This window comes from Myxine glutinosa, unplaced genomic scaffold, assembly GCF_964187855.1.
Source record: "Myxine glutinosa unplaced genomic scaffold, kmMyxGlut1.1 SCAFFOLD_1385, whole genome shotgun sequence".
NCBI lineage: Eukaryota > Metazoa > Chordata > Myxini > Myxiniformes > Myxinidae > Myxine > Myxine glutinosa.
The window spans coordinates 82,329-107,065 of NW_027617480.1; the positions used below are offsets into that span (position 1 = coordinate 82,329).

The following is a 24,737-nucleotide window of genomic DNA, read 5'->3' on the forward strand; positions in this document are numbered from 1 at the left end:
ACCTCATGCTGGCAGACGGGACACCCAGTTTAACCACCATCTCACGTCATCCATCCTCCTGACCATGATCTTTCTGAACCGCATTAACCCTTCCCAACCCAAACCTATTACTTGCTTCCTTTGAGCGTTTCCTCCACCTCAGTGATCATGCCGTTTTATATTTTCATTTTAAATTAATTTGCTCTCTCACCATCATCTGGTACCGTCTACAATCCAGAGATTGCCTCTTACGGAACACCATTCAAATGTTTATTCAGCAGCTGTATCTTTAACTTCCTCATCTATTCCATCATCTTGTCTGTCCATTTTAATCCTTGTCTTCCTCCTCTTCCATCAATATCACCAATCAGTATTGTTTTGTATTGCTTGAGGTGATGCTCAGCTTGGCCAAATATTACACATCGGATGCCTCTGCACTAAAGTTACACCTGTGACCGAGTGGAGCTACTAAAACACCGCCATGGCGTTCCTGGAGGATCAAAACAAAAAGTCTGGAGCATTCACGGGAAAGATTACTGTGATGAGAGGAAGTTGTTTGTATCACTGTTATGAGGAACAAGCAGGCACCACCAGCAAATTGAAAAAGAAACAAATCAACAACAAACATTTTCAGGTCACTCTTGTTGTACTTGTAAATGAGACGATAATATATTTTGTGAAAAGATTATTTCTCAAAACTCACCAGTTCGCAGCTTTTCCCCAGCAGATACATTTGTTACTTGGGGTTCAGCATACTCTTCCTCAACAGATTCATTTATCACTTTAAGCTCAGCATTCCTGCAGAAAAGAAAGATTTTGTAAAGCTGTCGTTAAATAAATGTCACAAATAAGAAAATGTGAGAATAAAAATGCAGTCAGGCAGGTGAAAAATCAGACTGCATCAGGTATTTGTGTTTTCTACATTCAGACAGCAAACACCACCACTAACTACACTGTGCTACCCCACCAAGCATCTTCAAATACAGTTGACAATGAAGCCAAGAAATGTCACGTGTAAAGAGGGGGTGAAGATCACTAAATATATATTTTTAACCACACTTTTTTCTTTCCCCTTCGTGTCGCAAGCTCCTACACTCACCTCTGAGCTGTGTAGCCTGGGATAGAATCCCGGGTCAGCAATATGCTGCCATCCTGGTAATTCACAGAAAGGATGATTCGTCAATGTGTGCCTTACTTCGGATGTACGTTGAACCTGCCTGCAAATGATGCTTTCCACAGCCACGTGCATTGTACTAAAGAAGATCTATCTGCATCTCAAAGAAGGAAGTGCTTTAATGGGGAGTCGAAACAGCCCAACATTTAATCAAAATGCAAATTTCAAATACAGTGCTCACTTCCAGCAATCCTCCACATTAGTGAGCGCTGACTTTGAAAGTTCAAGATTGGATGCACGAGGAAAGTGTAATGCATGTACTGCATCTAAACTTTAAGAAGTTTATACTAAGAACTAACTGGAGGAGTGATAGGAACCCAAGAGTGGCTGTGAATGGGAAAGTGTCTGCCTGGAAGGATGCAAGTCATTGAGTACCTGAGGGCTTTGCTAGCGGGGAGGGTGACTGTGACACCCTGCAAGGACTAAAAACAACACCTGAGAAAGGGTCGATGAGCTCCCTTCAGTAGCCACCAGCCTTCCAGTACGGATATGGGGTCTTTTGAAATACACCCAATGGGTGTAGGAAAATTAATTTTTCCACTGGCCTAGATACCCCCTCCTGCACAGTGGTCCTGTGAAGACGTTTCCTCGTTTCAGGACTAGATGAAGGTTTTGCCAGTTTTTCCTTTTCTTTTTCCTTGTAGCTCTTTCCATGTAGTGGCTTTCAGCCTTGTTTTGGGAAAATAGTTTTTTTAATGCCTCTGCCCTTGAAGGTGGCCGGAGGCATTATGTTTTCGGGTTGTCCGTCCATCCATCCGTACGGGCTAAACCTTGTTTTTCTCAGCAACCACGTGCCCGATTGAGACGAAACTTTGAGGGTAGGAGTGGCACCCATGCAGAATGTTTTTTATGATAATTGTGACGTCATAGGTGACGTGGTATGGCAGCCATCCTCGATTAAACGCAAGTAATTAAAAAATTATTTCCCAGAAACCGCTGAATGGAAAAATTTGAAACCTGGCACATTGTCAAGTACTCCCAATGGAGAACAAAAGCATGATAATGATGTCATCATTGGTGAAGTGGTATCCCAGCCAAAAATGTTTTAATTGAATTCCTTATCCTATAAAGAATATAATTAATTGAATTCCTTATCCTTATCTGTGATCTGTGATCTGTGAGAGGACCTCTCCGGGCTCTGTGCCCCTTCACTCCTACCTGGCATGGCTCTGAGGTACTCCACCGCTAGGCTTCTTCAACTCAACAACCACTCCACTCCGCCATGCATCTCTGTCATCAAAAACCACGGACTCCTACGACGACCCAGATACATCCATAGAGGCTCCGGTCGCAAGTTTGTATATTCCCAGGCAGGTCACTCCATCCCCTCACTCTGGTCAGCTGAGCGCACTCTCACCCGTCGACTACGTCATCACAACAACATACACGAACGCGCCCCCTGTCTGCAAGCCCTGGCAAAATCACCCGAGTCCATCCACACCATACAAAGCAATATGAAGCTTACTCTGTTCAATACCCGGTGCCTCAACAATAAAAGCCACATCCTAAACGACTTCATTCTGGACAATAAACTGGACTTTCTCTGTCTGACTGAAACCTGGCAACAACCTCTGGACTACCTCTCACTCAACCTCACTACACCCAATGGTTACTCATACATCAACAAACCACGCTCGGAGGGCCGAGGTGGTGGAATTGCTGTAATACACTGACAGGACATCAAGACCAGCCCCGTCTCCATCTCATCTGCTCCATCATTTGAACACCTGGCTTTTAAACTTTCTGGTCACACACAGTCAGTCATGGCAGTTGTCTACCGCCCTCCCAAACCACACCCATCATTCCTGTCTGACTTCTCTTACTTTCTGACCCAGCTCTGTTCCTTCTCCCCCTCAACCCTCCTCCTCGGTGATTTCAATATCCACATGGACTCCACTGATTCCGCAATAACAGCTGACTTCATTGATATTCTTAATTGCTTTAACCTCACTCAACATGTCAACTTTCCCACCCATAACCGTGGTCACATTCTGGACCTTGTCTGTTCTATTGGACTACATCTACACCATCTCTCTGGCTCTGACCTCACTCTCTCCGATCACTTAGCCATCACTATGACCATCAACATTCCCACCCCAGCACTAAGGCAAAAACGCATAATCAACTTTCGTAAGCTAAACTCTCTTTCACCTACCTCATTCTCATCTTCCCTCTCCGAAAAACTGTCCACCTCTCCCTTCGTTGATTTGCACAGCCCCTCTGACCTCACTGACTACTACAACCACACTCTCTCCTCCTGCCTTGACCAGCTTGCGCCTATAAAAACCAAAACAGATTCCTTCACCCATTCTGCTCCCTGGTTTACCCCTGAACTCCGCCTGATGAAAACCCGTGCCCGCCAACTGGAAAGACTCCGTAATAAAACAGGTCTCACAATCCACTCCGAAGCCTACAAAGACCACCTGCAGCATTACAAAGATGCCCTTTCCCACGCCCGCTCCACCTACTAATCTCAAATAATCCACTCTGGCTCCGGAAACCCAAAAGCACTCTTCTCCACAATAAACAAACTCCTCAGCCCCCTGGATACCACCACCCAGTCATTCACAGTCGACAACTGCATTTCTTTCCTTTCATTCTTCCAAAGCAAGATAGACAACATCTACAGCAGCTTAACCACCACCGCACCTGTTCCCCCTCTAACCATCTGCCCCCCCTTTATCCTGCCAACCCCTATCTCAGTTTTCCCCAGTCTCCCCTACTGACCTCTCTGAACTCCTCACAGGAATGAAAACTGCCACCTGCACTCTGGACCCCATCCCCTCCAGCTTTGTTAAGGCTTGCCTTCCTGCTCTCTCTCCACTTATCACTGCAATGATAAACTCCTCCCTGTCTACTGGCATCGTCCCACCATCCTTCAAAATCGCTGCTGTCACCCCATTCTGAAAAAACCTGGACTCAATCCTGACACCCCAAATAACTTCAGACTCATCTCCAACCGACCCTTTCTGTCAAAAGTTTTGGAACGCGCTGTAGCCACTCAACTCAAACATCACCTCTCTGCCAATAACCTGTATGAAACATTCCAATCCGGATTCTGCCTCAACCACAGTATGGAAACTGCACTCCTCAAAATCACCAACGATCTTCTTCTCTCCTCCGACGCCGGTAACCTCAACATGCTCATCCTTCTCGACCTCAGCGCTGCCTTTGACACCATCAATCGCATCAGCCTCCTTACCCGACTTGAAACCACCTTTAACATCACTGGCACTGCCCTTTCTTGGATCAAATCATACCTCTCCGACAGGCACCAGTTCATCTCCATCAATAACTGCAAATCCCCCACCGCTCCCCTCCCCCAAGGTGTCCCCCAAGGTTCAGTTCTCGGTCCCCTCCTCTTCATCCTGTACCTGTTCCCCCTTGGTCACTTAATCTGTCGTCATGGTCTCCAATTCCACTGCTTTGCCGATGACATCCAGCTTTTCATTTCTGCCAAGTCAATTTCCACCGTCACCCACTCTGAGACCTGGTGTTGGGCTAGCGGCTAGGGTGCCAGCTTAGGATCCTAGGATCCTGGGTTTGAATCCCGGTCGATCGCTGAATTAACGCCAGGGGGGTTGACTCAGCCTGTCATCCTTCCGAGGTCGGCAAATTGAGTACCAGTTCACTGGTAATTCCCTGCTTGTCGTAAAAAGGCGACAAAAAGGGTTGGCGGCAGGAAGGGCATCCGGCCGTAAAACATTGCTTCAAAAAGGGGACCAAAAAAACAACAACAACCACGGTGCCCAAAAAGGCCAACCCCCGCTTTGCGGGGAAAAATGGCCTCTAAAGGTGATTATATTTTATTTTTTACCCACTCTATCCTGACAAACTGCATCACTGAAATAAAATACTGGCTTCAAATCAACTTCCTCAAACTAAACTGTGATAAATCCGAAATAATCATTATTGGACCAAAAACGCTCACCAAATCCACCCACAAATTCACCCTCAACATCGACGGTATCCCAGTACCACCTCCCCTCACATCCAGAATCTTGGCATCATCTTTGACCAAACCCTCTCCTTCGACAAACACACTAAACAGATCACCAAGACAGCCTTCTTTCATCTGAAAAACATCGCCCGTCTCCGTCCATCCCTCTCCTCCACAGCTGCAGAAACCCTCATCCACGCCTTCATCACTTCCCGTCTGGACTACTGCAACAGCCTCCTCTATGGTTCACCCTCAAATATCATCAATAAACTTCAATACATTCAGAACTCCGCTGCCCGTCTACTCACCCACTCCCGGGCCCGGGACCACATCACCCCCGTCCTTCACAAGCTCCACTGGCTCCCCATCTCCCAGAGAATCCAGTACAAAATCCTCCTTCTGACATACAAAGCCCTTCATAACCTGGCCCCATCCTACCTGACTGACCTCCTCCCCAGACACTCCCACACGCACCCTCCACTCTGCTGCTGCCAACCTCCTGTCCCCCCCCCCCCCATCCGGACCAAACTCAGATCCTGGGGGGACAGGGCCTTCTCCATCGCTGTTCCCACACTCTGGAACTCACTACCTCAAACCATCAGAGACTCCTCCTCACTCACCACATTCAAATCATCACTCAAGACCCACCTGTTCAACACTGCATTCAACCCCTGATCGTCTCTTCTCCTTCCTTTCTGTTTGGTTTTTTAATTATGTATTTTTGTCTCTTTTGTCTTTGTTTTATGTACCATGTTAAAGCGTCTTTGGGTTTCTTGAAAAGCGCTATACAAAATAAGTGTATTATTATTATTAAATCTGAAATTGCATGTGCAATATCTATGACCCATTTTTATTGAAATATTAAATTTGTGACATCATAGGTCACATGGTTTGGCAGCCATATTGGATTTAACCTAAAACCTTTAAAAAAAACAACATCTCCCGAACCACCAAAACAATTGACTCAAACTTTTACGTGTGTCATTGACTAGGCATTGCGATTAAAGGATAATCAAGAAAACATCATTGGTCACATGGTGTGGCAGCCATATTGGATTGAAGGAAAATATTAAATAATTATATCTCTGAAATCGCTTACCCTATCGATGCGAAATTTTATAAATATCACCTATCACCATTGTTGCATATAGTTTGAAAATGCCGATTTCGTAGGTCACGTGGTTTGGCAGCATCTTGGATAGAAAAACGTGGCGTGGCAGCCATATTAGCTTGAAGCCAATATTTTTTTAAAATCCTTCTCTGAAACTGCTTCACTGATCGATGTGAAACCTGTCATGGCTGGTGAAAATGTGATACTTGAAAACAGCTGAAGGGATTTAAATCAAACTTTTTCATTTTTAGGACAGTGAACGAGGGCATCTACCCATTGTGGAACTACTTGGAGGCATATTGGTGACGCAGTCACATTGCTCTCGTTATATATAGTCTTCAAAAACTAAAAAAAATACTCAAAGTTTGCATGTTGCCTAAGGGTACCCCAAGTATGGTTTCTGTCTGGGTAGCATATCTGTGGGAGTGGATTCAGAGTGAGAAGGAGACCCCAATTCTCTCTCCGTAAATGTTTAGTCCCACCCCGTGGTATCGGTATCTGGTATGACAATTCTTCTTCTTCTTGAATAAAGAATGTTTAATCAACTTGATAATGTGCATTCTAGTGATTCCCACTTCCAACTCCCATTCCTTCCTTTCCTCCATCAAAAAATGGTTTTCATTGCAGTGTTACGCAGAACGTATCACGGTCTGCACTGGGGTAGTTGGTTACCTTTATATCCCTGTGCACAATTTCCTGGGAGTGCATGTGCTCAACAAAAACAGCAACAGCAAACGTTAAATGAACGACACAAGAATTCCAACATTTCTTTTCAGAGCTAAGCACCACACAATACACTCCACGACAGCACACATCTCACTTACACCGTGCATCCACCTGCATCGACACCTCATTGAGACCTACGGGGCCAAGCCTGTTTACATGAGGGTGAGGAACGAGTCACCAACACGCACCAACTTCTTCCTTTATGTCCCCTTTTCTATATAATTCCCCCGGATGAACGTGGCGCCCACCTGTATTTTGTTTAAAGCCGGTTGTACAAGGGGTTTCATTGAATGCTAAGGAGAGGATTGTTTCTTATGTCACACTGCATTCTCTTGAAAATAAGTGCCTGTTTAATGCAAGATTTCTTGTTTCCAAACCTGCTCGATTGTCTTTCCTTCATTGGTTAGACATAGCATACAATAAATAGAAGGGAGGTTGTGCCCCACTGATTCACTATGCTAGTCCAGCCGGAATCCCACATACAGTTTCGCTCAGCCGTATGTAACAAAAAGATAAAGGTGGGAACCGAGAGCAGTCACTATCTGACGTAACTAATTAGTCACCGAGAAAGTAAAGTGACAGTTAGCCGCAGGGATTCTGCCAGATTTTAATCACCTTGGATGGCGGAGTTGTCCACGACTCGTCGGCTTCAGGGTCTTACGTCAGGAAGCATTCCGAGAGAAGCCACCCCATACCAGGAGATGTACCCACAACAGATGTTTGTTCATCCACTGGTGATGTTTCTGCCCCTCCTCCACAATATTCTCATCTCCATGCACACCAACACCAGCCCATCACTACCTCAACACCCAACACCTTCTCCGTGACAAGTACATGAAATGATTAATTTAATGAATGTGGTGTTCATTGAGAGCAGGCATTATGGGAAAAATGGCCTCCTCAAAGTTCCTTGTATTGGTTGACAGTATTGTTCGTATTATTCTGCTATAATATTGAACAAAGAAGTCGTTGCATCCTTTGTTATGGATCAAATATTTGCAAACGAAGATTAATATTTTGATATGTCTGGTTGAAGTGGTATTCCGTGTATCACATCCCTCTCCTCAGATCAGGTACCTCCTGACGCTTGTCATTTGCACTTCTCGATGGACATTCTTACAACCTTAAACTTCATCTTCTTCTTCAGATACCTCTCCCTAACTTTTTAGTCTGGCTGTGGGACCAGGTGTGGCACAAGGTTTTCACGGATCGGTTGACCAATCGTTTTGTTGACTGGCAAGAATTTGTCATTTGTTCAGGGTACCGGCGATAATTTGTCAACTCTTTACAAGAGACGTGTCAACCCAGGTTAAAGAGCTCAGGGAATCACTCAGCCCTGAAACCTCCAAACAATGGTACAGAAAATATTTAAGGAGCAAAATGTGATCGAGATACGACAGGGAGAGTTTGAATTTCCTTAAAGGAATACCATTTCTATTGCGAGCACGTTTCATGCCAGGTCATTCCAAAGGGATATTTTCTCTTACTCACACGTCAGGTGCAGTGTCACCACAACACTTGTTCTTCTTATCATGTGTGGTAAACTTTTGCCTAGGTTGAAAAAGATTGAAAAGTCAGTTTCTTCTACATGTGATGCGGTAGATACATCCTAAAACAAGTTTAAAAAGTCACGAGGAGGAAAATAAAATTATTTACTTCAGACGCTTCCAACAACTGATTTTCTTTGTCTTGGATGGTAAAGACTTGTTCATCTTTGGTTCCCTGCAAAAGAACAGAACTCTTCATCGACAACTGAATACAAATGTGCTAAATCGGATATCATTCCAAAGGGATATTTTCTCAGACTTACACGTCAGGTGCAGTGTCACCACAACACTTGTTCTTCTTATCATGTGTGGTAAACTGTTGCCCAGGTTGAAAAAGATTGAAATGTTATCTTAATGAACACGATTAAATAATTAAATAGATATATGTGGGAAAATTACATTCCCAGACTGGGAATCGAAGCCAGGTCGTCTGGAAAACCGTATCAGTGCTCTGTCATCTGAGCTATCTGGGCGACCCTGACTGAGTATGCAATTTTCCCACATATGATTGCCACTCTTTCCTTCAATGCTTCCGGGACACTCGCTGCCAACCATAGGAGAACTAACGGCCTGAACACGAGAGCTGGAAGGTGTGAAAACATTTTGTTACCAAGGAGACATGCTGAATGGAGAAGGTGGATCAGACTCGGCAACGGTTGCTCGAGTGAGATGTGCATGGAAGAAGTTTCGGGAACTGAGTGGCATGCTGACGAGGAGGGGAGTGTCATTGAAGCTGAAGGGAAAGGTGTATGCTGCATGTGTGAGAAGTGTTATGATTTATGGGAGTGAGACATGGGTAATGAAGGTAGCGCAGTAACGAAGGCTGGAAAGGGTGGAAATGCGAATGGCTCGGTGGATGTGCGGACTATCGTTGAGAGAGGACAAATGATGAATTGTGAAAGATGATGGGAATAGAGCCTGTGATGGATGCTGTGAAGAGAAACAGGTTGAAATGGTTTGGTCATGTGTTGAGGAAGGATGAAAGTGACTGGGTGAGAAGAGTCATGGAAATTAATGCAGAAGTAGATGACGGGGAAGACCGAGAAAGACTTGGCTAAAGGTGGTGGAAGAAGAAGTGCGGGCAAGGGGGTTAACAAGGGGAGATTTAGAAAATAGGGCAAAATGGAGAAGATTGTCATGGGGTCTGCAAGGTTAATCCCTGCTCTAGCAGGGAAAATGGCCTTAAAATGCCTGTTGTTGTACTAGGGGTTTCATTGAATGACAGGGATAGGACTGTTTCTGATGTGACACTGCATTTTCTTGTGAATGCCTGTTTGCCTGTTTAATGCAAGATTTGTTGTTTCCAAACCTGCTCGACTGTCTCTTTCTTTCATTGGTTAGACGTAGCGTACAATAAATAGAAGGGAGGTTGTGCCCCACTGATTCACTATGCTAGTCCAGCCGGCATCCCACCTACGGTTTCGCTCAGCCGTATGTAATAAAAAGATAAAGGTGCGAGCCGAGAGCAAATTCCCTAACTGACATAACTAATTAGTCACCGGGAAAGTAAACAAAGTTAGCCGCAGGGACTCTGCCAGATTTTAATCATCTTAGATAGCGTCCGTGGTTGCTTAGCAACCCGTCCGGTCGAAGAGTTGTCCGCCACTCGTCGGCTTCAGGGTCTTACGTCATGGAAGCAGTCCGAGAGAGGCCACCCGTTACCAGGCGATGTACCCGTAACAGATGTTCGTTCATCCCCTGGTGATGTTTCTGCCCCTCCTCCACAATGTCCTCATCTCCATACACTCCAAAACCATCCCAACACCCAACACCTTCTCAGTGATAAGTACATGAACTGATTAATTTAATTAATGTGGTGTTCATTGAGAGCAGGCATTATGGGAGAAATGGCCTCCTCAAAGTTCCTTGTATTGGCTGACAGTATTGTTGGTATTATTCTGATATAATATTGCACAAAGAAGTCGTTGGGTCCTTTGTTATGGATCAAATATTTGCAAACGAAGATTAATATTTTGATATGTCTGGTTGAAATGGTATTGAGTATTGGTATTGAGAAGTGGCATATAAAAATATTTAAGGAGCAAAATGTGATCGAGATACGACAGGGAGAGTTTGAATTTCCTTAAAGGAATACCATTTCTATTGCGAGCACGTTTCATGCCAGGTCATTCCAAAGGGATATTTTCTCAGACTTACACGTCAGGTGCAGTGTCACCACAACACTTGTTCTTCTTATCATGTGTGGTAAACTTTTGCCTAGGTTGAAAAAGATTGAAAAGTCAGTTTCTTCTACATGTGATGCGGTAGATACATCCTAAAACAAGTTTTAAAAGTCACGAGGAGGAAAATAAAATTATTTACTTCAGACGCTTCCAACAACTGATTTTCTTTGTCTTGGATGGTAAAGACTTGTTCATCTTTGGTTCCCTGCAAAAGAACAGAACTCTTCATCCACAACTGAATGCAAATGTGCTAAATCGGATATCATTCCAAAGGGATATTTTCTCTTACTCACACGTCAGGTGCAGTGTCACCACAACACTTGTTCTTCTCATCATGTGTGGTAAACTTTTGCCTAGGTTGAAAAAGATTGAAAAGTCATTTCTTCTACATGTGATGCGGTAGATACATCCTAAAACAAGTTTAAAAAGTCAAGAGGAGGAAAATAAAATTATTTACTTCGGACGGTTCCAACAACTGATTTTCTTTGTCTTGGATGGTAACGACATGTTCATCTTTGGTTCCCTGCAAAAGAACAGAACTCTTCATCCACAACTGAATACAAATGTGCTAAACCGGATGTATATACATTCTCCATTTCAACAACTGACACCACAATTCCCCTGCACTAAACATCACATAAAATTAAAAAATATTGGGAAAATGTGCATAAAAAATAACAAAAAAACCCCCCATGATTTTGGTTGAGATGGGCAGGTGGACAAATGAATGTGCTCTCAATGTTTGTTCATCCATCAGCTGACACACCTCATTCCCTGATGATGCTCCTGTACGTCCTGCGCACTCTCGCACCACTCCTTCCTCCCGCCGGCAAGTGATAATAAGTAAACTGGAGAGTTCATAGAACACCTTACTCCCCACAGTCTTGACAAAAAGGACATACGATGCGTCTTTTCAAATCTTTCTTTGCCTTTCCTAGCACGATCTATGTTTCCTACGAGCCGGGATTTTGTCCAAATCTTGATTTACCCAAAGCTGAGAGCATGAGCTCATCAAATTTGATTGGTCGAGATGGGGTAATATTTTGTCCAAGTACTGCTGAACTGGAGGTTTTTCAAAACTGGAGGTCAAAAAGGCGATTTGTGTTCTAGTGTTCGAGTATTTAATTCATTTGAAATAAAATGTTTTGAAGGCTCTAGAAAAAATATTTTCAGAAGTTTACCGCCATTGATATTTTTACACCACCTTATTTAACACGTTGAATTCATTATTTGTGCCTGGTGCTTGTGTTTTTTTTATGACGTCACAAAAACAAGAAGTTTCATGTTTGGAATGATTTTCAATTTCATCCTCCTGACAGACAGGCAGACAGACTAAAACAATTATCTTACTCCTCTGTGCGCTCGGGACAAGATTCCGAACCAATTTCAGAGTCAAACGAGGTGGTATTCATAGAATACTTACACTGTGCAGTCAACTTGGTGTGAGCCAACTCTTCTGTTTTAGAACGTTTCTTTTTTTTTTGATCCAATATGGCTGCCAGACCACATGAGCGATAACAACATAAATGTATAATCTCTAAATAATTGTTGCATAGATCATGCTCGATATATTTCAAACTGATCAGACTAAGCGTTGTCCATGTCGAATTATGACGTCATAATTATGGCACCAATGACATCATCGTTAACACCTATTCCCCATATGGAGTTATTTACAATGAGCTGCGTTTCAATTTTTTTTCCATAGAGCGGTTTTGGAGATGCAGAGGTGCAACGTTTTTTGGTTTTTCCAAGATGGCGCCTGTAACACATGACCTATGACGTCATGATTATCATCAAAATATGCTAAAGGAGGAGGCGCTCCTATAGTTTTTTCTTTTTAATAAATTTGCAAAACTTTCTGAAATCCTGTTTTCTCTTTGTCATTATGGGGTATTGAGTGTAGATTGATGAGGGAAAAAATGAATTTCAACGATTTCAGCATAAGGCTGCAACATAACAAAATGTGAAAAAAGTGAAGGGGTCTGAATACTTTCTGAATGCACTGTACCTAAGTTCGCGAGCGCAGGGTAACTACTGCTAATCTGCCGTTTTATGTTCCGATTTGTGTTGTCGTGATCAAAATATCAAGTGAAATTGAAATGAAGTTTGCTCCCCGATCATAGACACAGAGTGAACCAACTGCTTAACCTTACCTTGCACTTTGCTCATGGGGTAATAAACTGATGAATTCACTGAAATGATGGGGTGGTGGGACCAGGCGAGAGGGGGTGGGGGGGGGGGGGTGGGAATGTGTGAGCGGGGATGTGGGAATATGCGAGCGGGGGTGCGGGAATGTGCCAGATGGGGTGCGGCAATGTGCCAGATGGGGTGCGGGAATGTGCCAGATGGGGTGCGGGAATGTGCCAGATGGGGTGCGGGAATGTGCCAGATGGGGTGCGGGAATGTGCCAGATGGGGTGCGGGAATGTGCCAGATGGGGTGCGGGAATGTGCCAGATGGGGTGCGGGAATGTGCCAGATGGGGTGCGGGAATGTGCCAGATGGGGTGCAGGAATGTGCCAGATGGGGTGCGGGAATGTGCCAGATGGGGTGCGAGAATGTGCGAGAGGGGGTGCGAGAATGTGCGAGAGGGGGTGCGAGAATGTGCGAGCGGGGGTGCGGGAATGTGCGAGCGGGGGTGTGGGAATGTGCGAGCGGGGGTGCGGGAATGTGCGAGAGGGGGTGCGAGAATGTGCGAGAGGGGGTGCGAGAATGTGCGAGCGGGGGTGCGGGAATGTGCGAGCGGGGGTGTGGGAATGTGCGAGCGGGGGTGCGGGAATGTGCGAGCGGGGGGGGGGGGGTGGGAATATGCGAGCGGGGGTGTGGGAATATGCGAGCGGGGTGTGGGAATGTGCAAGTGGGGGTGTGGGAATGTGCGAGCGGGGGTGTGGGAATGTGCGAGCGGGGGTGTGGGAATGTGCGAGCGGGGGTGCGGGAATGTGCGAGCGGGGGTGTGGGAATGTGCGAGCGGGGGTGCGGGAATGTGCGAGCGGGGGGGGGGGGGGGTGGGAATATGCGAGCGGGGGTGTGGGAATATGCGAGCGGGGTGTGGGAATGTGCAAGTGGGGATGTGGGAATGTGCGAGCGGGGGTGTGGGAATGTGCGAGCGGGGGTGTGGGAATGTGCGAGCGGGGGTGTGGGAATGTGCGAGCGGGGGTGCGGGAATGTGTGAGCGGGGGTGTGGGAATATGCGAGCGGGGGTGTGGGAATATGCGAGAGGGGGTGTGGGAATGTGCGAGAGGGGGTGTGGGAATGTGCGAGCGGGGGTGTGGGAATGTGCGAGCGGGGGTGTGGGAATGTGCGAGCGGGGGTGTGGGAATGTGTGAGCGGGTGTGGGAATGTGCGAGCGGGTGTGGGAATGTGTGAGCGGGGTGTGGGAATGTGCGAGCAGGGGTGTGGGAATGTGCGAGCGTGGGTGTGGGAATGTGCGAGCAGGGGTGTGGGAATGTTTGAGCGGGGATGTGGGAATGTGCGAGCGGGGGTGTGGGAATGTGCGAGCGGGGATGTGGGAATGTGCGAGCAGGGGAGCGGGAATGTGCCAGATAGATTGTGGGAATGTGCAAGAGGGGGTGCAGAAATGTGCGAGAGGGGTTGCGGGAATGTGCAAGAGGGGTTGCGGGAATGTGCGAGAGGGGGTGTGGGAATGTGTGAAGGGGTGTGGAAATGTGAGAGGGGTGTGGGAATGTGCGAGAGGGGGTGTGGGAATGTGTGAGAGGGGGTGTGGGAATGTGCGAGAGGGGGTGTGGGAATGTGAGAGAGGGGTGTGGGAATGTGCGAGAGGGGGTGTGGGAATGTGCGAGAGGGGGTGTGGGAATGTGCGAGAGGGGGTGTGGGAATGTGCGAGAGGGGGTGTGGGAATGTGCGAGAGGGGGTGTGGGAATGTGCGAGAGGGGGTGTGGGAATGTGCAAGAGGGGGTGTGGGAATGTGTGAGAGGGGGTGTGGGAGAGGGTGTGGGAATGTGCGAGAGGAGGTGTGGGAATGTGCAAGAGGGAGTTTGGGAATGTGCGTTATGGGGTGTGGGAATGTGTGAGATGGTGTGGGAATGTGCGAGATGGGGTGTGGGAATGTGCGAGAGGGGGTGTGGGAATGTGAGAGATGGAGTGTGGGAATGTGCGAGAGGGGGTGTGGGAATGTGCGAGAGGGGGTGTGGGAATGTGCGAGAGGGGGTGTGGGAATGTGTGCGAGGGGTCGTGGGAATGTGTGAGAGGTGTGGGAATGTGCATGTGGGGGTGTGGAAATGTGCAAGAGGGGGTGGGGAAATGTGTGAGAGGGGGTGTGGGAATGTGCGAGAGTGGGTGTGGGAATGTGTAAGAGGGTGTGGGGGAATGTGCGAGAGGGGGGTGTAAGAATGTGCGAGAGGGGGGTGTAAGAATGTGCGAGATGTGGTGTGGGAAAGTGCAAGATGTGGTGTGGGAAAGTGTGAGATGGGGTGTGGGAATGTGCGAGAGCGGGTGTGGGAATGTGTGATGTGGGGTGTGGGAATGTGTGATGTGGGGTGTGGGAATGTGTGATGTGGGGTGTGGGAATGTGCGAGAGGGGGTGTGGGAATGTGTGATGTGGGGTGTGGGAATGTGCGAGAGGGGGTGTGGGAATGTGTGAGAAGGGGTGTGGGAATGTGTGAGAAGGGGTGTGGGAAAGTGTGAGAGGGGGTGTGGGAATGTGAGAGGGCGTGTACGGCAGAAGGGGGAGGGGCGAGGAGGTGTAGGGGGGAGGGGGTAGGGGGGAAGGGAGAGGGGAGAGGGAGTATGGGGGGATGGGGAGTCGGGGGGTGGGAGGTAGGGGAGGGGCGGAAACGTGCGAAGTGGGAGGGGGTTGTGAGTGGACGACAATTGTCAATGCCCCTGAAGGCCCCGTATTTCTCATCCTTTTAAATGCTGAACGATAACAGAGGAAGCAGCACAAACCATTTTTAAAGTCTATGGCATGACTCGGTCAGGCTTTGATCCACCGACATCCCCTCATTTGTAGCGGACACTCTCATCATTAAAGCACCGAGTTCGCTTTCCCCGATTGGAATTACAAGGGTTCTGATGAGGGATTGAAAAATCGGATTATTCGATGGATTGCAGCGTTTGGAAAGTATCTACATATTTAGTACGTACGCAATTCGGGTGTCTCATCCTAAACCACCTCACAGAGATCTACCATCTAAAACACAATGTGTGTGTGTTTGTGTGTCTGTCCCCCTTCATAAGGCTAGGTTTTGAAGGCTTTGAGTAGTGCTTTCGGAGGGATATGAGTGGGGGGAGGGGGGGGTTAAGGGGCAATCTTTTAACATGACTGTGTGTCCACCGGTTAAAAGACCGAAAACGCTCTGAGGACCCAAAATACCCCAAGGACCCAGAAGACCCCAAACACTCAAAATACCCAAAGACCCAAAATATCCTGAAGACTGTAACAGGCACAAAAGCTAACGAAGACCTCAAAGACCCCAAGGACTCTGAAGACCCAAAATACCCTGAATACCCCGAATACCCCAAAGACCCAAAGGACCCCAAGGATCCAAAAGACCATGAGGATCCAAAAGACCATGAGGATCCAAAAGACCCAAACAACCCCAAGGTCCCAAATGACAAAAAGGACCCAAAAGCCCCAATGACTCAGAAAACCACCAAAATACCCCAAAAATCCCAAACCCCAAAAACCCACAATACACTGAAGACCCAAAAGACCCGAAAGACCTAAAAGACTGAAAAGACCCCCAAAAACCTTAAATACCCAAAAGACAGAAAAGTCATTGAAAACCCAATTGACCCCAAACACCCAAAAGACCCCGAAGACTCTTAAATACCCAAAAGACCACAAAAACCCAAAAGACACTGAATGAATGAATGAATGATCGTTTTAAGGCCATTTTCCCCGCTAGAGCGGGGGTTAGCCTTGCGGGTCCCATGACAATCATGGTTCCGTGTTTGAGGCAATGGTTTTATGGCCGGATGCCCTTCCTGGCGCCAACCCTTAGTCGCCTCTTACGATGCGCAGGGATACGGTGTACCTATTCTAAACCAGCGTACACACCGGGATCATTCATCCCAACAAACTGGTACTCAATTTGCTGACCTCGGAAGGATGACAGGCTGTGCCAACCCCCCTGGTGTTCATTTAGCGATCGACCGAGATTCGAACCCAGGATTCTAGGATCCCAAGCCAGCACCCTAACCGCTAAGCAAACACCAGGCTGAAGACCCCAAATTCCCCAAAGACCCAAAAGACTGAAATGACCCCAAGACCCTTAAAGACCCAAATGACCCCAAAGACACCGAATACCATTAAAGAACCAAGACTACAAAGACTACAAAGACGCAAAAGACCCCCAAAAAACCTTAAATACCCAAAAGACCATGAACACCAAAAATACCCTGAAGACCCCCCAAAAAAACAAAGACCCTTAAATATCCAGAAGACCCAAAATACCACAAGACCCTTAAAGATCCAAAAGACCACTAACACCCAAAATACTCAAAATACCCCAAAGACCCAAAATACCCAAAAGACCATGAAGATCCAAAGACCCTGAAGATCCAAAGACCCTGAATATCCAAAGACCCTGAAGATCCAAAGACCCCAATGACCCTTAAATACCCAGAAGACCCAAAAGACAATGAAAACTAAAAGAATACCCCAAAGATCCAAAAGACCCAGAAGACCCTTAAATACCTCAAGGACCCAAAATACCTCAAAGACACTTAAAGACCCAGAAGAGCAAAAAGACCCAAAAACCCAAAAGACCCCAGAGACCTAAAATATCCCAAAGACCCAAAATACACTGAAGAACCAAAAGACGCGAAAGACCCAAAAGACTGAAAAGACCCTAAAGACCCAAATGGACCCCAAATACCCAAAAATTTGGAAAGACCCAAAAGACCCGAAGACCTCAAGGACCCAGAAGACCCCGAAGACCAAATAGTCCCTAAACACCCAAAATACCCCGTAGACTGTTAGACACAAAAGACCATGAAGACCCAGAAGTCCCCAAAGGCCCAAAAGACAGAAAAGTCATTGAAAACCCAATTGACCCCAAACACCCAAAAGACCCCGAAGACTCTTAAATACCCAAAAGACCACAAAAACCCAAAAGACACTGAAGACCCCAAATTCCCCAAAGACCAATAAAGACCCAAAGACCCAAAAGACTGAAAAGACCCCAAGACCCTTAAAGACCCAAAAGACCATGAACACCCAAAATACCATGAAGACCCCCCCAAAAAAACAAAGACCATTAAATATCCACAAGACCCAAAAGACCCAAAATACCACAAGAGCCTTAAACACCCAAAAGACCACTAACACCCAAATTACCCCAAAGACCAAAATACCCAAAAGACCATGAAGATCCAAAGACCCTGAAGATCCAAAGACCCAAACGACCCTTCAATACCCAGAAGACCAAAAAGACCATGAAAACTAAAAAAATACCCCAAAGATCCAAAAGACCCAGAAGACCCTTAAATACCTCAAGGACCCAAAATATCTCAAAGACCCTTAAAGACCCAGAAGACCAAAAAGACCCCAAAACCCAAAAGACCCCAGAGACCTAAAATATCCCAAAGACCCCCAAAAAATCTAAAAGACCCAGAAGACCAAAAAGTCCCTGAAAACCCAAAATACCCCGAAGACCCTTAATGACCCCACAGAACCAAACAATCCAAAACACCAAAAAGACTCTTAAAGACCCTGAGGACCCAGTGGAACCCAAAGACCCAAAATACCGAGATGACTGAAAAGACCCAAGGACCCCAAAGAGGCAGAGGACCCAAAGGACCCAAATGACCTAAAACATCCTGAAGACCCAAATTAACCTGAAGATCCCAAGGATGCAAAAGAGCTTGGGCATCCAACAAACCCAAATTAACCAGAGGACCCAACCCAAGAGACCCTTTGGACTCTGAAGACCCAAAAGAAGAGTAATTATGTCTCTTACATTGGAATTGTAGACGGTGGCTTGCAAACCGAGCCTCAAGGTCGGTGTATGGAAGCGTTTTTTTAAATCACAATAAATACAAAGCACAGGGAGACGACATTCGCTGAAAGTGACGTGCAAAGTGCGGAGAGTAAAACGAGTGTTCATTTACGTCTGTCGAACGTCGAATAAAAAAAGATGAGAAAGGCACCCTACGAAGCACCCCTGGGCCGTGGGCCCTGACACCGCCACTTGGCCAGTTGGCCCAGACTTCAACACGCTCACGCCGCTGCTGCACCGTCAAAAACTGCTCCAACCCGTCATTTTTGGCGGGCTTTATACTCGTAATTAATAAATAATAAACGCCAGTCGCCACTGCGTCATTTTCCTGAGGAGGTGATGCCGGACGTACATCGATTAGCACGCAATACTCGACTTGGAGATAAAATTCACTTGATGTTGTGAAAACCCGTATAACTATAAGATACCTTCGTTGCGATGTCTTCTTACGAAGACGCATCTTGGGAAACAAAGACAGATCGAACGAGGGGAGGAATAGGAGAAGGAGGAGTGTGTTGAGAAAATTTCAACAAAAAATTCGCTAGCTCCCGAGAAAACAAAACATCCAGCTCATCGACAATGTGCATTGATATGATGTTTTCGTCGTCGACCGTCGTACACCGTTACCACGTGATACATTTGTGACGTCAGCCATCCTCATCCTCAAATAATGAGGAGTAAAGTTTAATTGGTAGATTTGAAGTCTTCATCATCGTTATTTATTAATTTTTAAAATAAAGCAATCGTTTTATATTTATTTTCGGGAAGTTGCTTTAGGGGTAGTTTGGGACACCGGAAGTTGATTTTCTGATTCTATTTTAATCATAATAATAGTAATGTCGATTTTAAAATCCTTTCTTGAACTAATACATTGTAATTGTTTTAATAGATGTTATTTCCATTTGACCTCCTCAACCGCCCCGCACGCAGGAACACCGCTGCCGCGATAATCAGCATGTGACGTCACCATACTTGATCCGCCATGTTGGATTACCACAGGGTTCCACGGAAAACTGTCCCTCTGTTTGGGCAGTGTATAGGCAGTTTATGTTCACTGGGAACAACCCAGTGTTAACTTATAGTCATCTGCACACTCATTGCAAAAATAATATTATGAAATTGTTTTACGTTCCCAGGGAACATAAAAGGGTCTTGGGGGTGGGGGACAGCAGGGGTGAAATGGGAGGAGGAGGAGGTGAGGTTGGCCATCCAAGAGGAACGGAAGAAAAACGCAATATATCGAGTTACAGTGGGCTATGGACGAACAAAATGCGAAACATTCGGCGCGTGTCGAGCAGGTGAGGGTTTCTATCGGAACACGTGTCACCGCTGGGTTGGTTTGGGGAGGGCAAAGGTAGGAGAGTACAGGAAGAAGAAGAGCAATTTTCAAAATTTTACATACTTAATAATTGGCATTAAAGCGCGGTGTTACGCGCGCTGCTTGTAAGCAAGGAGGAAGTGGACAACGTGGTAATTTGTAAAAGTCTTTATTCAAGAGCTCACTGTAACACTAAAGCGTTCCGAGCTGCGCGCCCGGTGTATATCCCGCGGCCACGCCTACCCCTCGGGCGTGGCCGCCGCCCACTTGGCGCGCGGAATGATGTTCTCACGCCAGTGAGCTTTCGTGTCCGCCACACGTGCCCCCCCCCCCCCCCAGAATTCCCGCGCACCTGGAGGGCCAGTTTGCGGGGCAAACGTATGACCCGGCCGAAGTGCCCTCTGGCGACTGGCGGCGTCCGGGGTGCAGGGATGCCCGCTGGGATGCCTCCGGCTGCACCCGGGATGGGTGCAGGCTCGGGGGCGGCGTGCCGGCGGGGCCGGGCGGTGCCGGGGGTCCGCCCGCCGGGGGGCGGCCCCGACGCGGGGGCCGAGCCATCGGCGGTGGGTGGTCCACGTCGAGGTGGGCCGGCTTGAGGCAGTCTATGGAGACCCGGTCAGGAGTGCCGCCGATGTCCAAGGTGAAATGTTTCACCCCGGTCTCCAGCACGCGGAAAGGCCTGTCGTACGGGGGCCGCAGTGGTGTCCGGTGGGCGTCGTGCCGGACGAAGACGTACTCCGCGGTGCGAAGCTCCGGGGCGACGTGCGTAGGTGGGTGCCCATGGTGCGCCGTGGGCACCGGGGCGAACCTCTGGGCGGTCTCCTGCAGCGCCGAGCGCTGCTGCGCCGCGGACCATGGTGCCGTGGAGTCGGGGAGGAACTCACCCGGCACCCGCAGCGGTTGCCCGAAGACCAACTCCGCCGCGGATGCACGCAGGTTGTCCGTGGGCGCCGTTCGGAGGCCCAGCAGCATCCAGGGGAGCCTGTCGACCCAGCCGCCGTCACGGAGGGTCGCCCGGAGCGCGGCCTTCAACGAGTGGTGGAACCACTCACACAGGCCGTTAGCCTGGGTTGGTAGGCCGTGGTGCGGTGCAGCTGGACCCCGAGCCCCCGCGCGACCGCCCCGCTGAGCTCCGAGGTGAACTGGGGGCCGCGGTCGGACGAGATGTCCGAGGGGGTGCCGAACCGGGCGACCCAGGTGGCGATGAACGCCTGCGCGACGTCCGCCGCCGTCGTTGACGCCAACGGCACGGCCTCCGGTCACCGAGTGGTGCGGTCCATCATGGTCAGGATGTGGGTGAAACCCCGCGGGGGGGCAGAGGTCCCACCAGGTCCACGTGAACGTGGTCAAACCGCCGTTCCGGCACCACAAACGGGGCCAATGGGGCCTGGGTGTGTCGGTGCACCTACGTGCGCTGGCACGCGAGGCACGTCCTGGCCCAGGCGCGGACGGCCTTCCGGAGGCCACGCCAGACAAACTTGTCGGCGATCAACCTCTGGGAGGCCCTCGTGCCCGGGTGGGAGGCTGTGGATGGCGTCGAAAATCTGGCGCTGCCAGCCCACGGGCACGATGGGGCGAGGCCGCCCGAGGGAGACGTCGCTCCAGAGGGCCGTGCCCGCGCCGTTGAACGGCACCTCGGTGACACGGAGGCCCATAACGGCGGTCCGCAAGGCCTGGACGTCGGGGTCGGCGGCCTGGTCCGCCGCCATCCGGGCATAGTCGATGCCGAGGTGGACCGCATGGGCAACGGACCGGGAAAGGCAATCCGCCACTGGGTTGTCCTTCCCCGCGACGTGCCGGATGTCCGTCGTGTATTCGGACACAGCCGAGAGGTGACGCTGCTGCCGGGCCGACCACGGCTCGGCGACCTTGCCCATCGCGAACACCAATGGCTTGTGGTCGACGAAGGCCGTGAACGCACGGCCCTCGAGCAGATGGCGGAAGTGCCTGACCTCCAGGTGGAGCCCGAGCAACTCAGGGTCAAAGGTACTGTACCGGCGTTCGGGCGGGCGAAGCTGCCGGCTGAAGAACGCCAGCGGTTGCCAAGCGCCACGCACCCATTGCTCGTGCACCGTGCCCACCGCATAGTCCGAGGCGTCGGTGGGGAGGGCGATCGGTGCATCGGGAGCCGGGTGCGCGAGCATGGTGGCGTTAGCCAAGGCGAGCTTCGCGCCCACGAACGCCGCGTCCATCTGCTCGGTCCAGGTAACGTCACCTTTGCCCGGCTTCCCTCGGTGGGCCTCGTGGAAGGGGCGCAGGAGCTGGGCGATGCGGGGCAGGAACCGATGGTAAAAGTTTACCATGCCCAGGAACTCCTGAAGCCCCCTGATCGTGCGGGGGTGCGGAAACCCCTTCACCACCTCCACCTTGGCCGGTAGGGGGACGGCCCCGTGCCTGGTGACCCGGTGACCCAAAAAGTCGATTTCAGTGACACCGAACCGGCACTTGGCGGGGTTCACTATCAGGCCGTGCTGGCCCAGGCGTTCGAAGAGCGTGCGGAGATGGTGGAGGTGCTCTTCGCGGGATGCGCTTGCGACGAGGATATCATCCAGATAGACGTAGACGAAATCCAAGTCGCGCAAGACGCTGTCCATGAGGCGCTGGAACGCCTGAGCCGCATTCTTCAAACCGAAGGGCATCCGAAGAAATTCGAAAAGTCCGAACGGCGTGATGACAGCCGTCTTCGGGATGTCCTCCGGCCTGACGGAGACCTGGTGGTAACCGCGTATGAGGTCCACCTACGAGAAGAAGGACATATTCGCCAAGCAGGCGGAAAAGTCCTGAATATGGGGGACGGGGTCGCGGTCGGGGGTGGTGGCGTCGTTGAGACGGCGGTAGTCCCCGCACGGTCGCCATCCCCCGCCGGGCCTGGGCACGATGTGGAGCGGTGATGCCCAAGCACTCTCGGAGCGCCGCACGATGCCGAGCCGCTCCAGCGTAGCAAACTCTGCTTTAGCAACCGCGAGCTTCGTCGGCTCGAGGCGGCGTGCCCGGGCGTATACCGGTGGCCCGGCGGTGGGGATGTGATGTTCCACCCCGTGCTTGACGGTCCCCGCCGAGAAGGTGGGCCGCGTGAGGGCCGGGTTGCCGGCGAGGAGGCGGGTGAATTCGTCCCCTGCCGGAAGCGTACAGATGAACCTGGCCGGAACAGAACCGCTCAGCAAGCCGCTCTGTGAGCTGCTCAACGAGCGGGGCAGCGCGCAAGCGAGCGAGCTGAACGTCTCAGCCTGGACAAGCCTTCTGTGCTGTACATCCACCAATAGTGCATGAGCACATAAGAAGTCCGCGCCGAGCAATGCCATGGGCACGTCGGCTGTGACGAAGGACCACCAGAAAACCTGCCCTCCGAACCGCAGAGAGAGACAGCGTTTTCCGTACGTGCGTATGGACGTACCATTGGCCACAAGCAGCGCGGGACCCCAGCCCGCGGTTTGCTTGTCAGATGTACCGACAGGAACGACACTCACCTGCGCTCCTGTGTCGCACAGGTAACGGCGCCCGGACAAGGTGTCCTTGATGAACAGCAGGCTGTTCGACCGGCCGATGCTCAGGGACGCTACCGAGCGCCGGCACGGGAGTTTCCCGACTTGCTGAATGAGCACGGCGGGCGACACTGCCAAGCTTCGTGGCCGAACTGGTCGTGGAAAAAACACCAGGTTTGCGGCGGAGGCGGCAGCGGCCGCGGTTTTCTCCGCGGCGGCGGTGGTGGTGGTGGGCGGGGCGTAGCAGTGGCCGCGAGGTGTGCATCAGGGACCGCATTTGCCTCGGGATGCGCCACGGCCGCGCCAAAACTCGCCTGCGTGTCCAACGCCGCGTAGTACTTGTCGGCCTCGGCAGCGAGCGCTCGGGGTTCCGTTAACACGGAACCGGCCAACGCGAGGCGGACCCGTGCCGGCAGCTGGCATCGAAATAACGCCCGGAATAGAGCGTTCGGGGTTTCGCCGCCCATGAGCGACAGCATGTGGTCCATACAGACCGACAGTCGCGTGTCACCGAGGTCGGGGAGGTCCAGAAGACGATCGGCTCGGGCGTCCACTGTAAGGCCGAACGTGGCGAGGAGGAGATGCTTGATCGCCTCGTACCTGTCGTCGGCCGGTGGGTTCCTCAGGACCGACACGACGCGGGCGGCCGTGCCGGCCCCGAGGGAGGCGACCACGTGGCAGTAGCGTGTCTCGTCTGCCGTGATGCCTCGAAGCCTGAACTGGGCTTCGGCCTGCAGGAACCAGATCTCCGCCTGAGCTTCCCAGAACTCGGGAAGCTTCATCGCTAGCGCGTTGGTTGCCATGGCTGTGGCGGGGTCGGGTGGTCAGTGACGGCTGACCAGAACGTCGAGGTCACCAATAAAGCGCGGTGTTACGCGCGCTGCTTGTAAGCAAGGAGGAAGCGGACAACGCGGTAATTTGTAAGAGTCTTTATTCAAGAGCTCACTGTAACACTGAAGCGTTCCGGGCTGCGCGCCCGGTGTATATCCCGTGGCCACGCCTACCCCTCGGGCGTGGCCGCCGCCCACTTGGCGTGCGGAATGATGTTCTCACGCCAGTGAGCTTTCGTGTCCGCCACAGCATCACATTTACTTTATGAGGTGTCGGTGCACCAACATTTTAATATCCATTGACATGAATTTATCTTTGGATCTATTTTGACGTATTTAACGCTTCTATTTCACTTATCCGTGTGTATTGGGGTTTCATATACTTCTGCAAGAATTCCTCAAAAACTCAATCTTTATACTCTGCCATAAGCCTCAAAAACATTTTTAGAAAAAAAAAGGAAACCTCTATTTATCTTGGTTGCCAA

At 49.8% G+C, this 24,737-nt stretch overlaps 1 protein-coding gene across 1 annotated transcript; it reads right to left on the bottom strand.

The window, feature by feature from the left end:
* Nucleotides 1–394: 394 nt before the first annotated feature.
* LOC144889168 (uncharacterized) lies at nucleotides 395–18,858 on the bottom strand. Its single transcript, XM_078769137.1, has 9 exons — nucleotides 18,735–18,858; nucleotides 11,118–11,183; nucleotides 10,954–11,013; nucleotides 10,800–10,865; nucleotides 10,635–10,694; nucleotides 8,587–8,652; nucleotides 8,422–8,481; nucleotides 683–777; nucleotides 395–543 (listed from the first exon to the last, which is right to left on the bottom strand). The coding sequence occupies exons 2-9, from the start codon at nucleotides 11,171–11,173 to the stop codon at nucleotides 395–397; spliced, it is 612 nt and encodes a 203-aa protein (XP_078625263.1). The 5' UTR covers nucleotides 11,174–11,183; nucleotides 18,735–18,858.
* Between the last annotated feature and the right edge of the window lie 5,879 nt (nucleotides 18,859–24,737).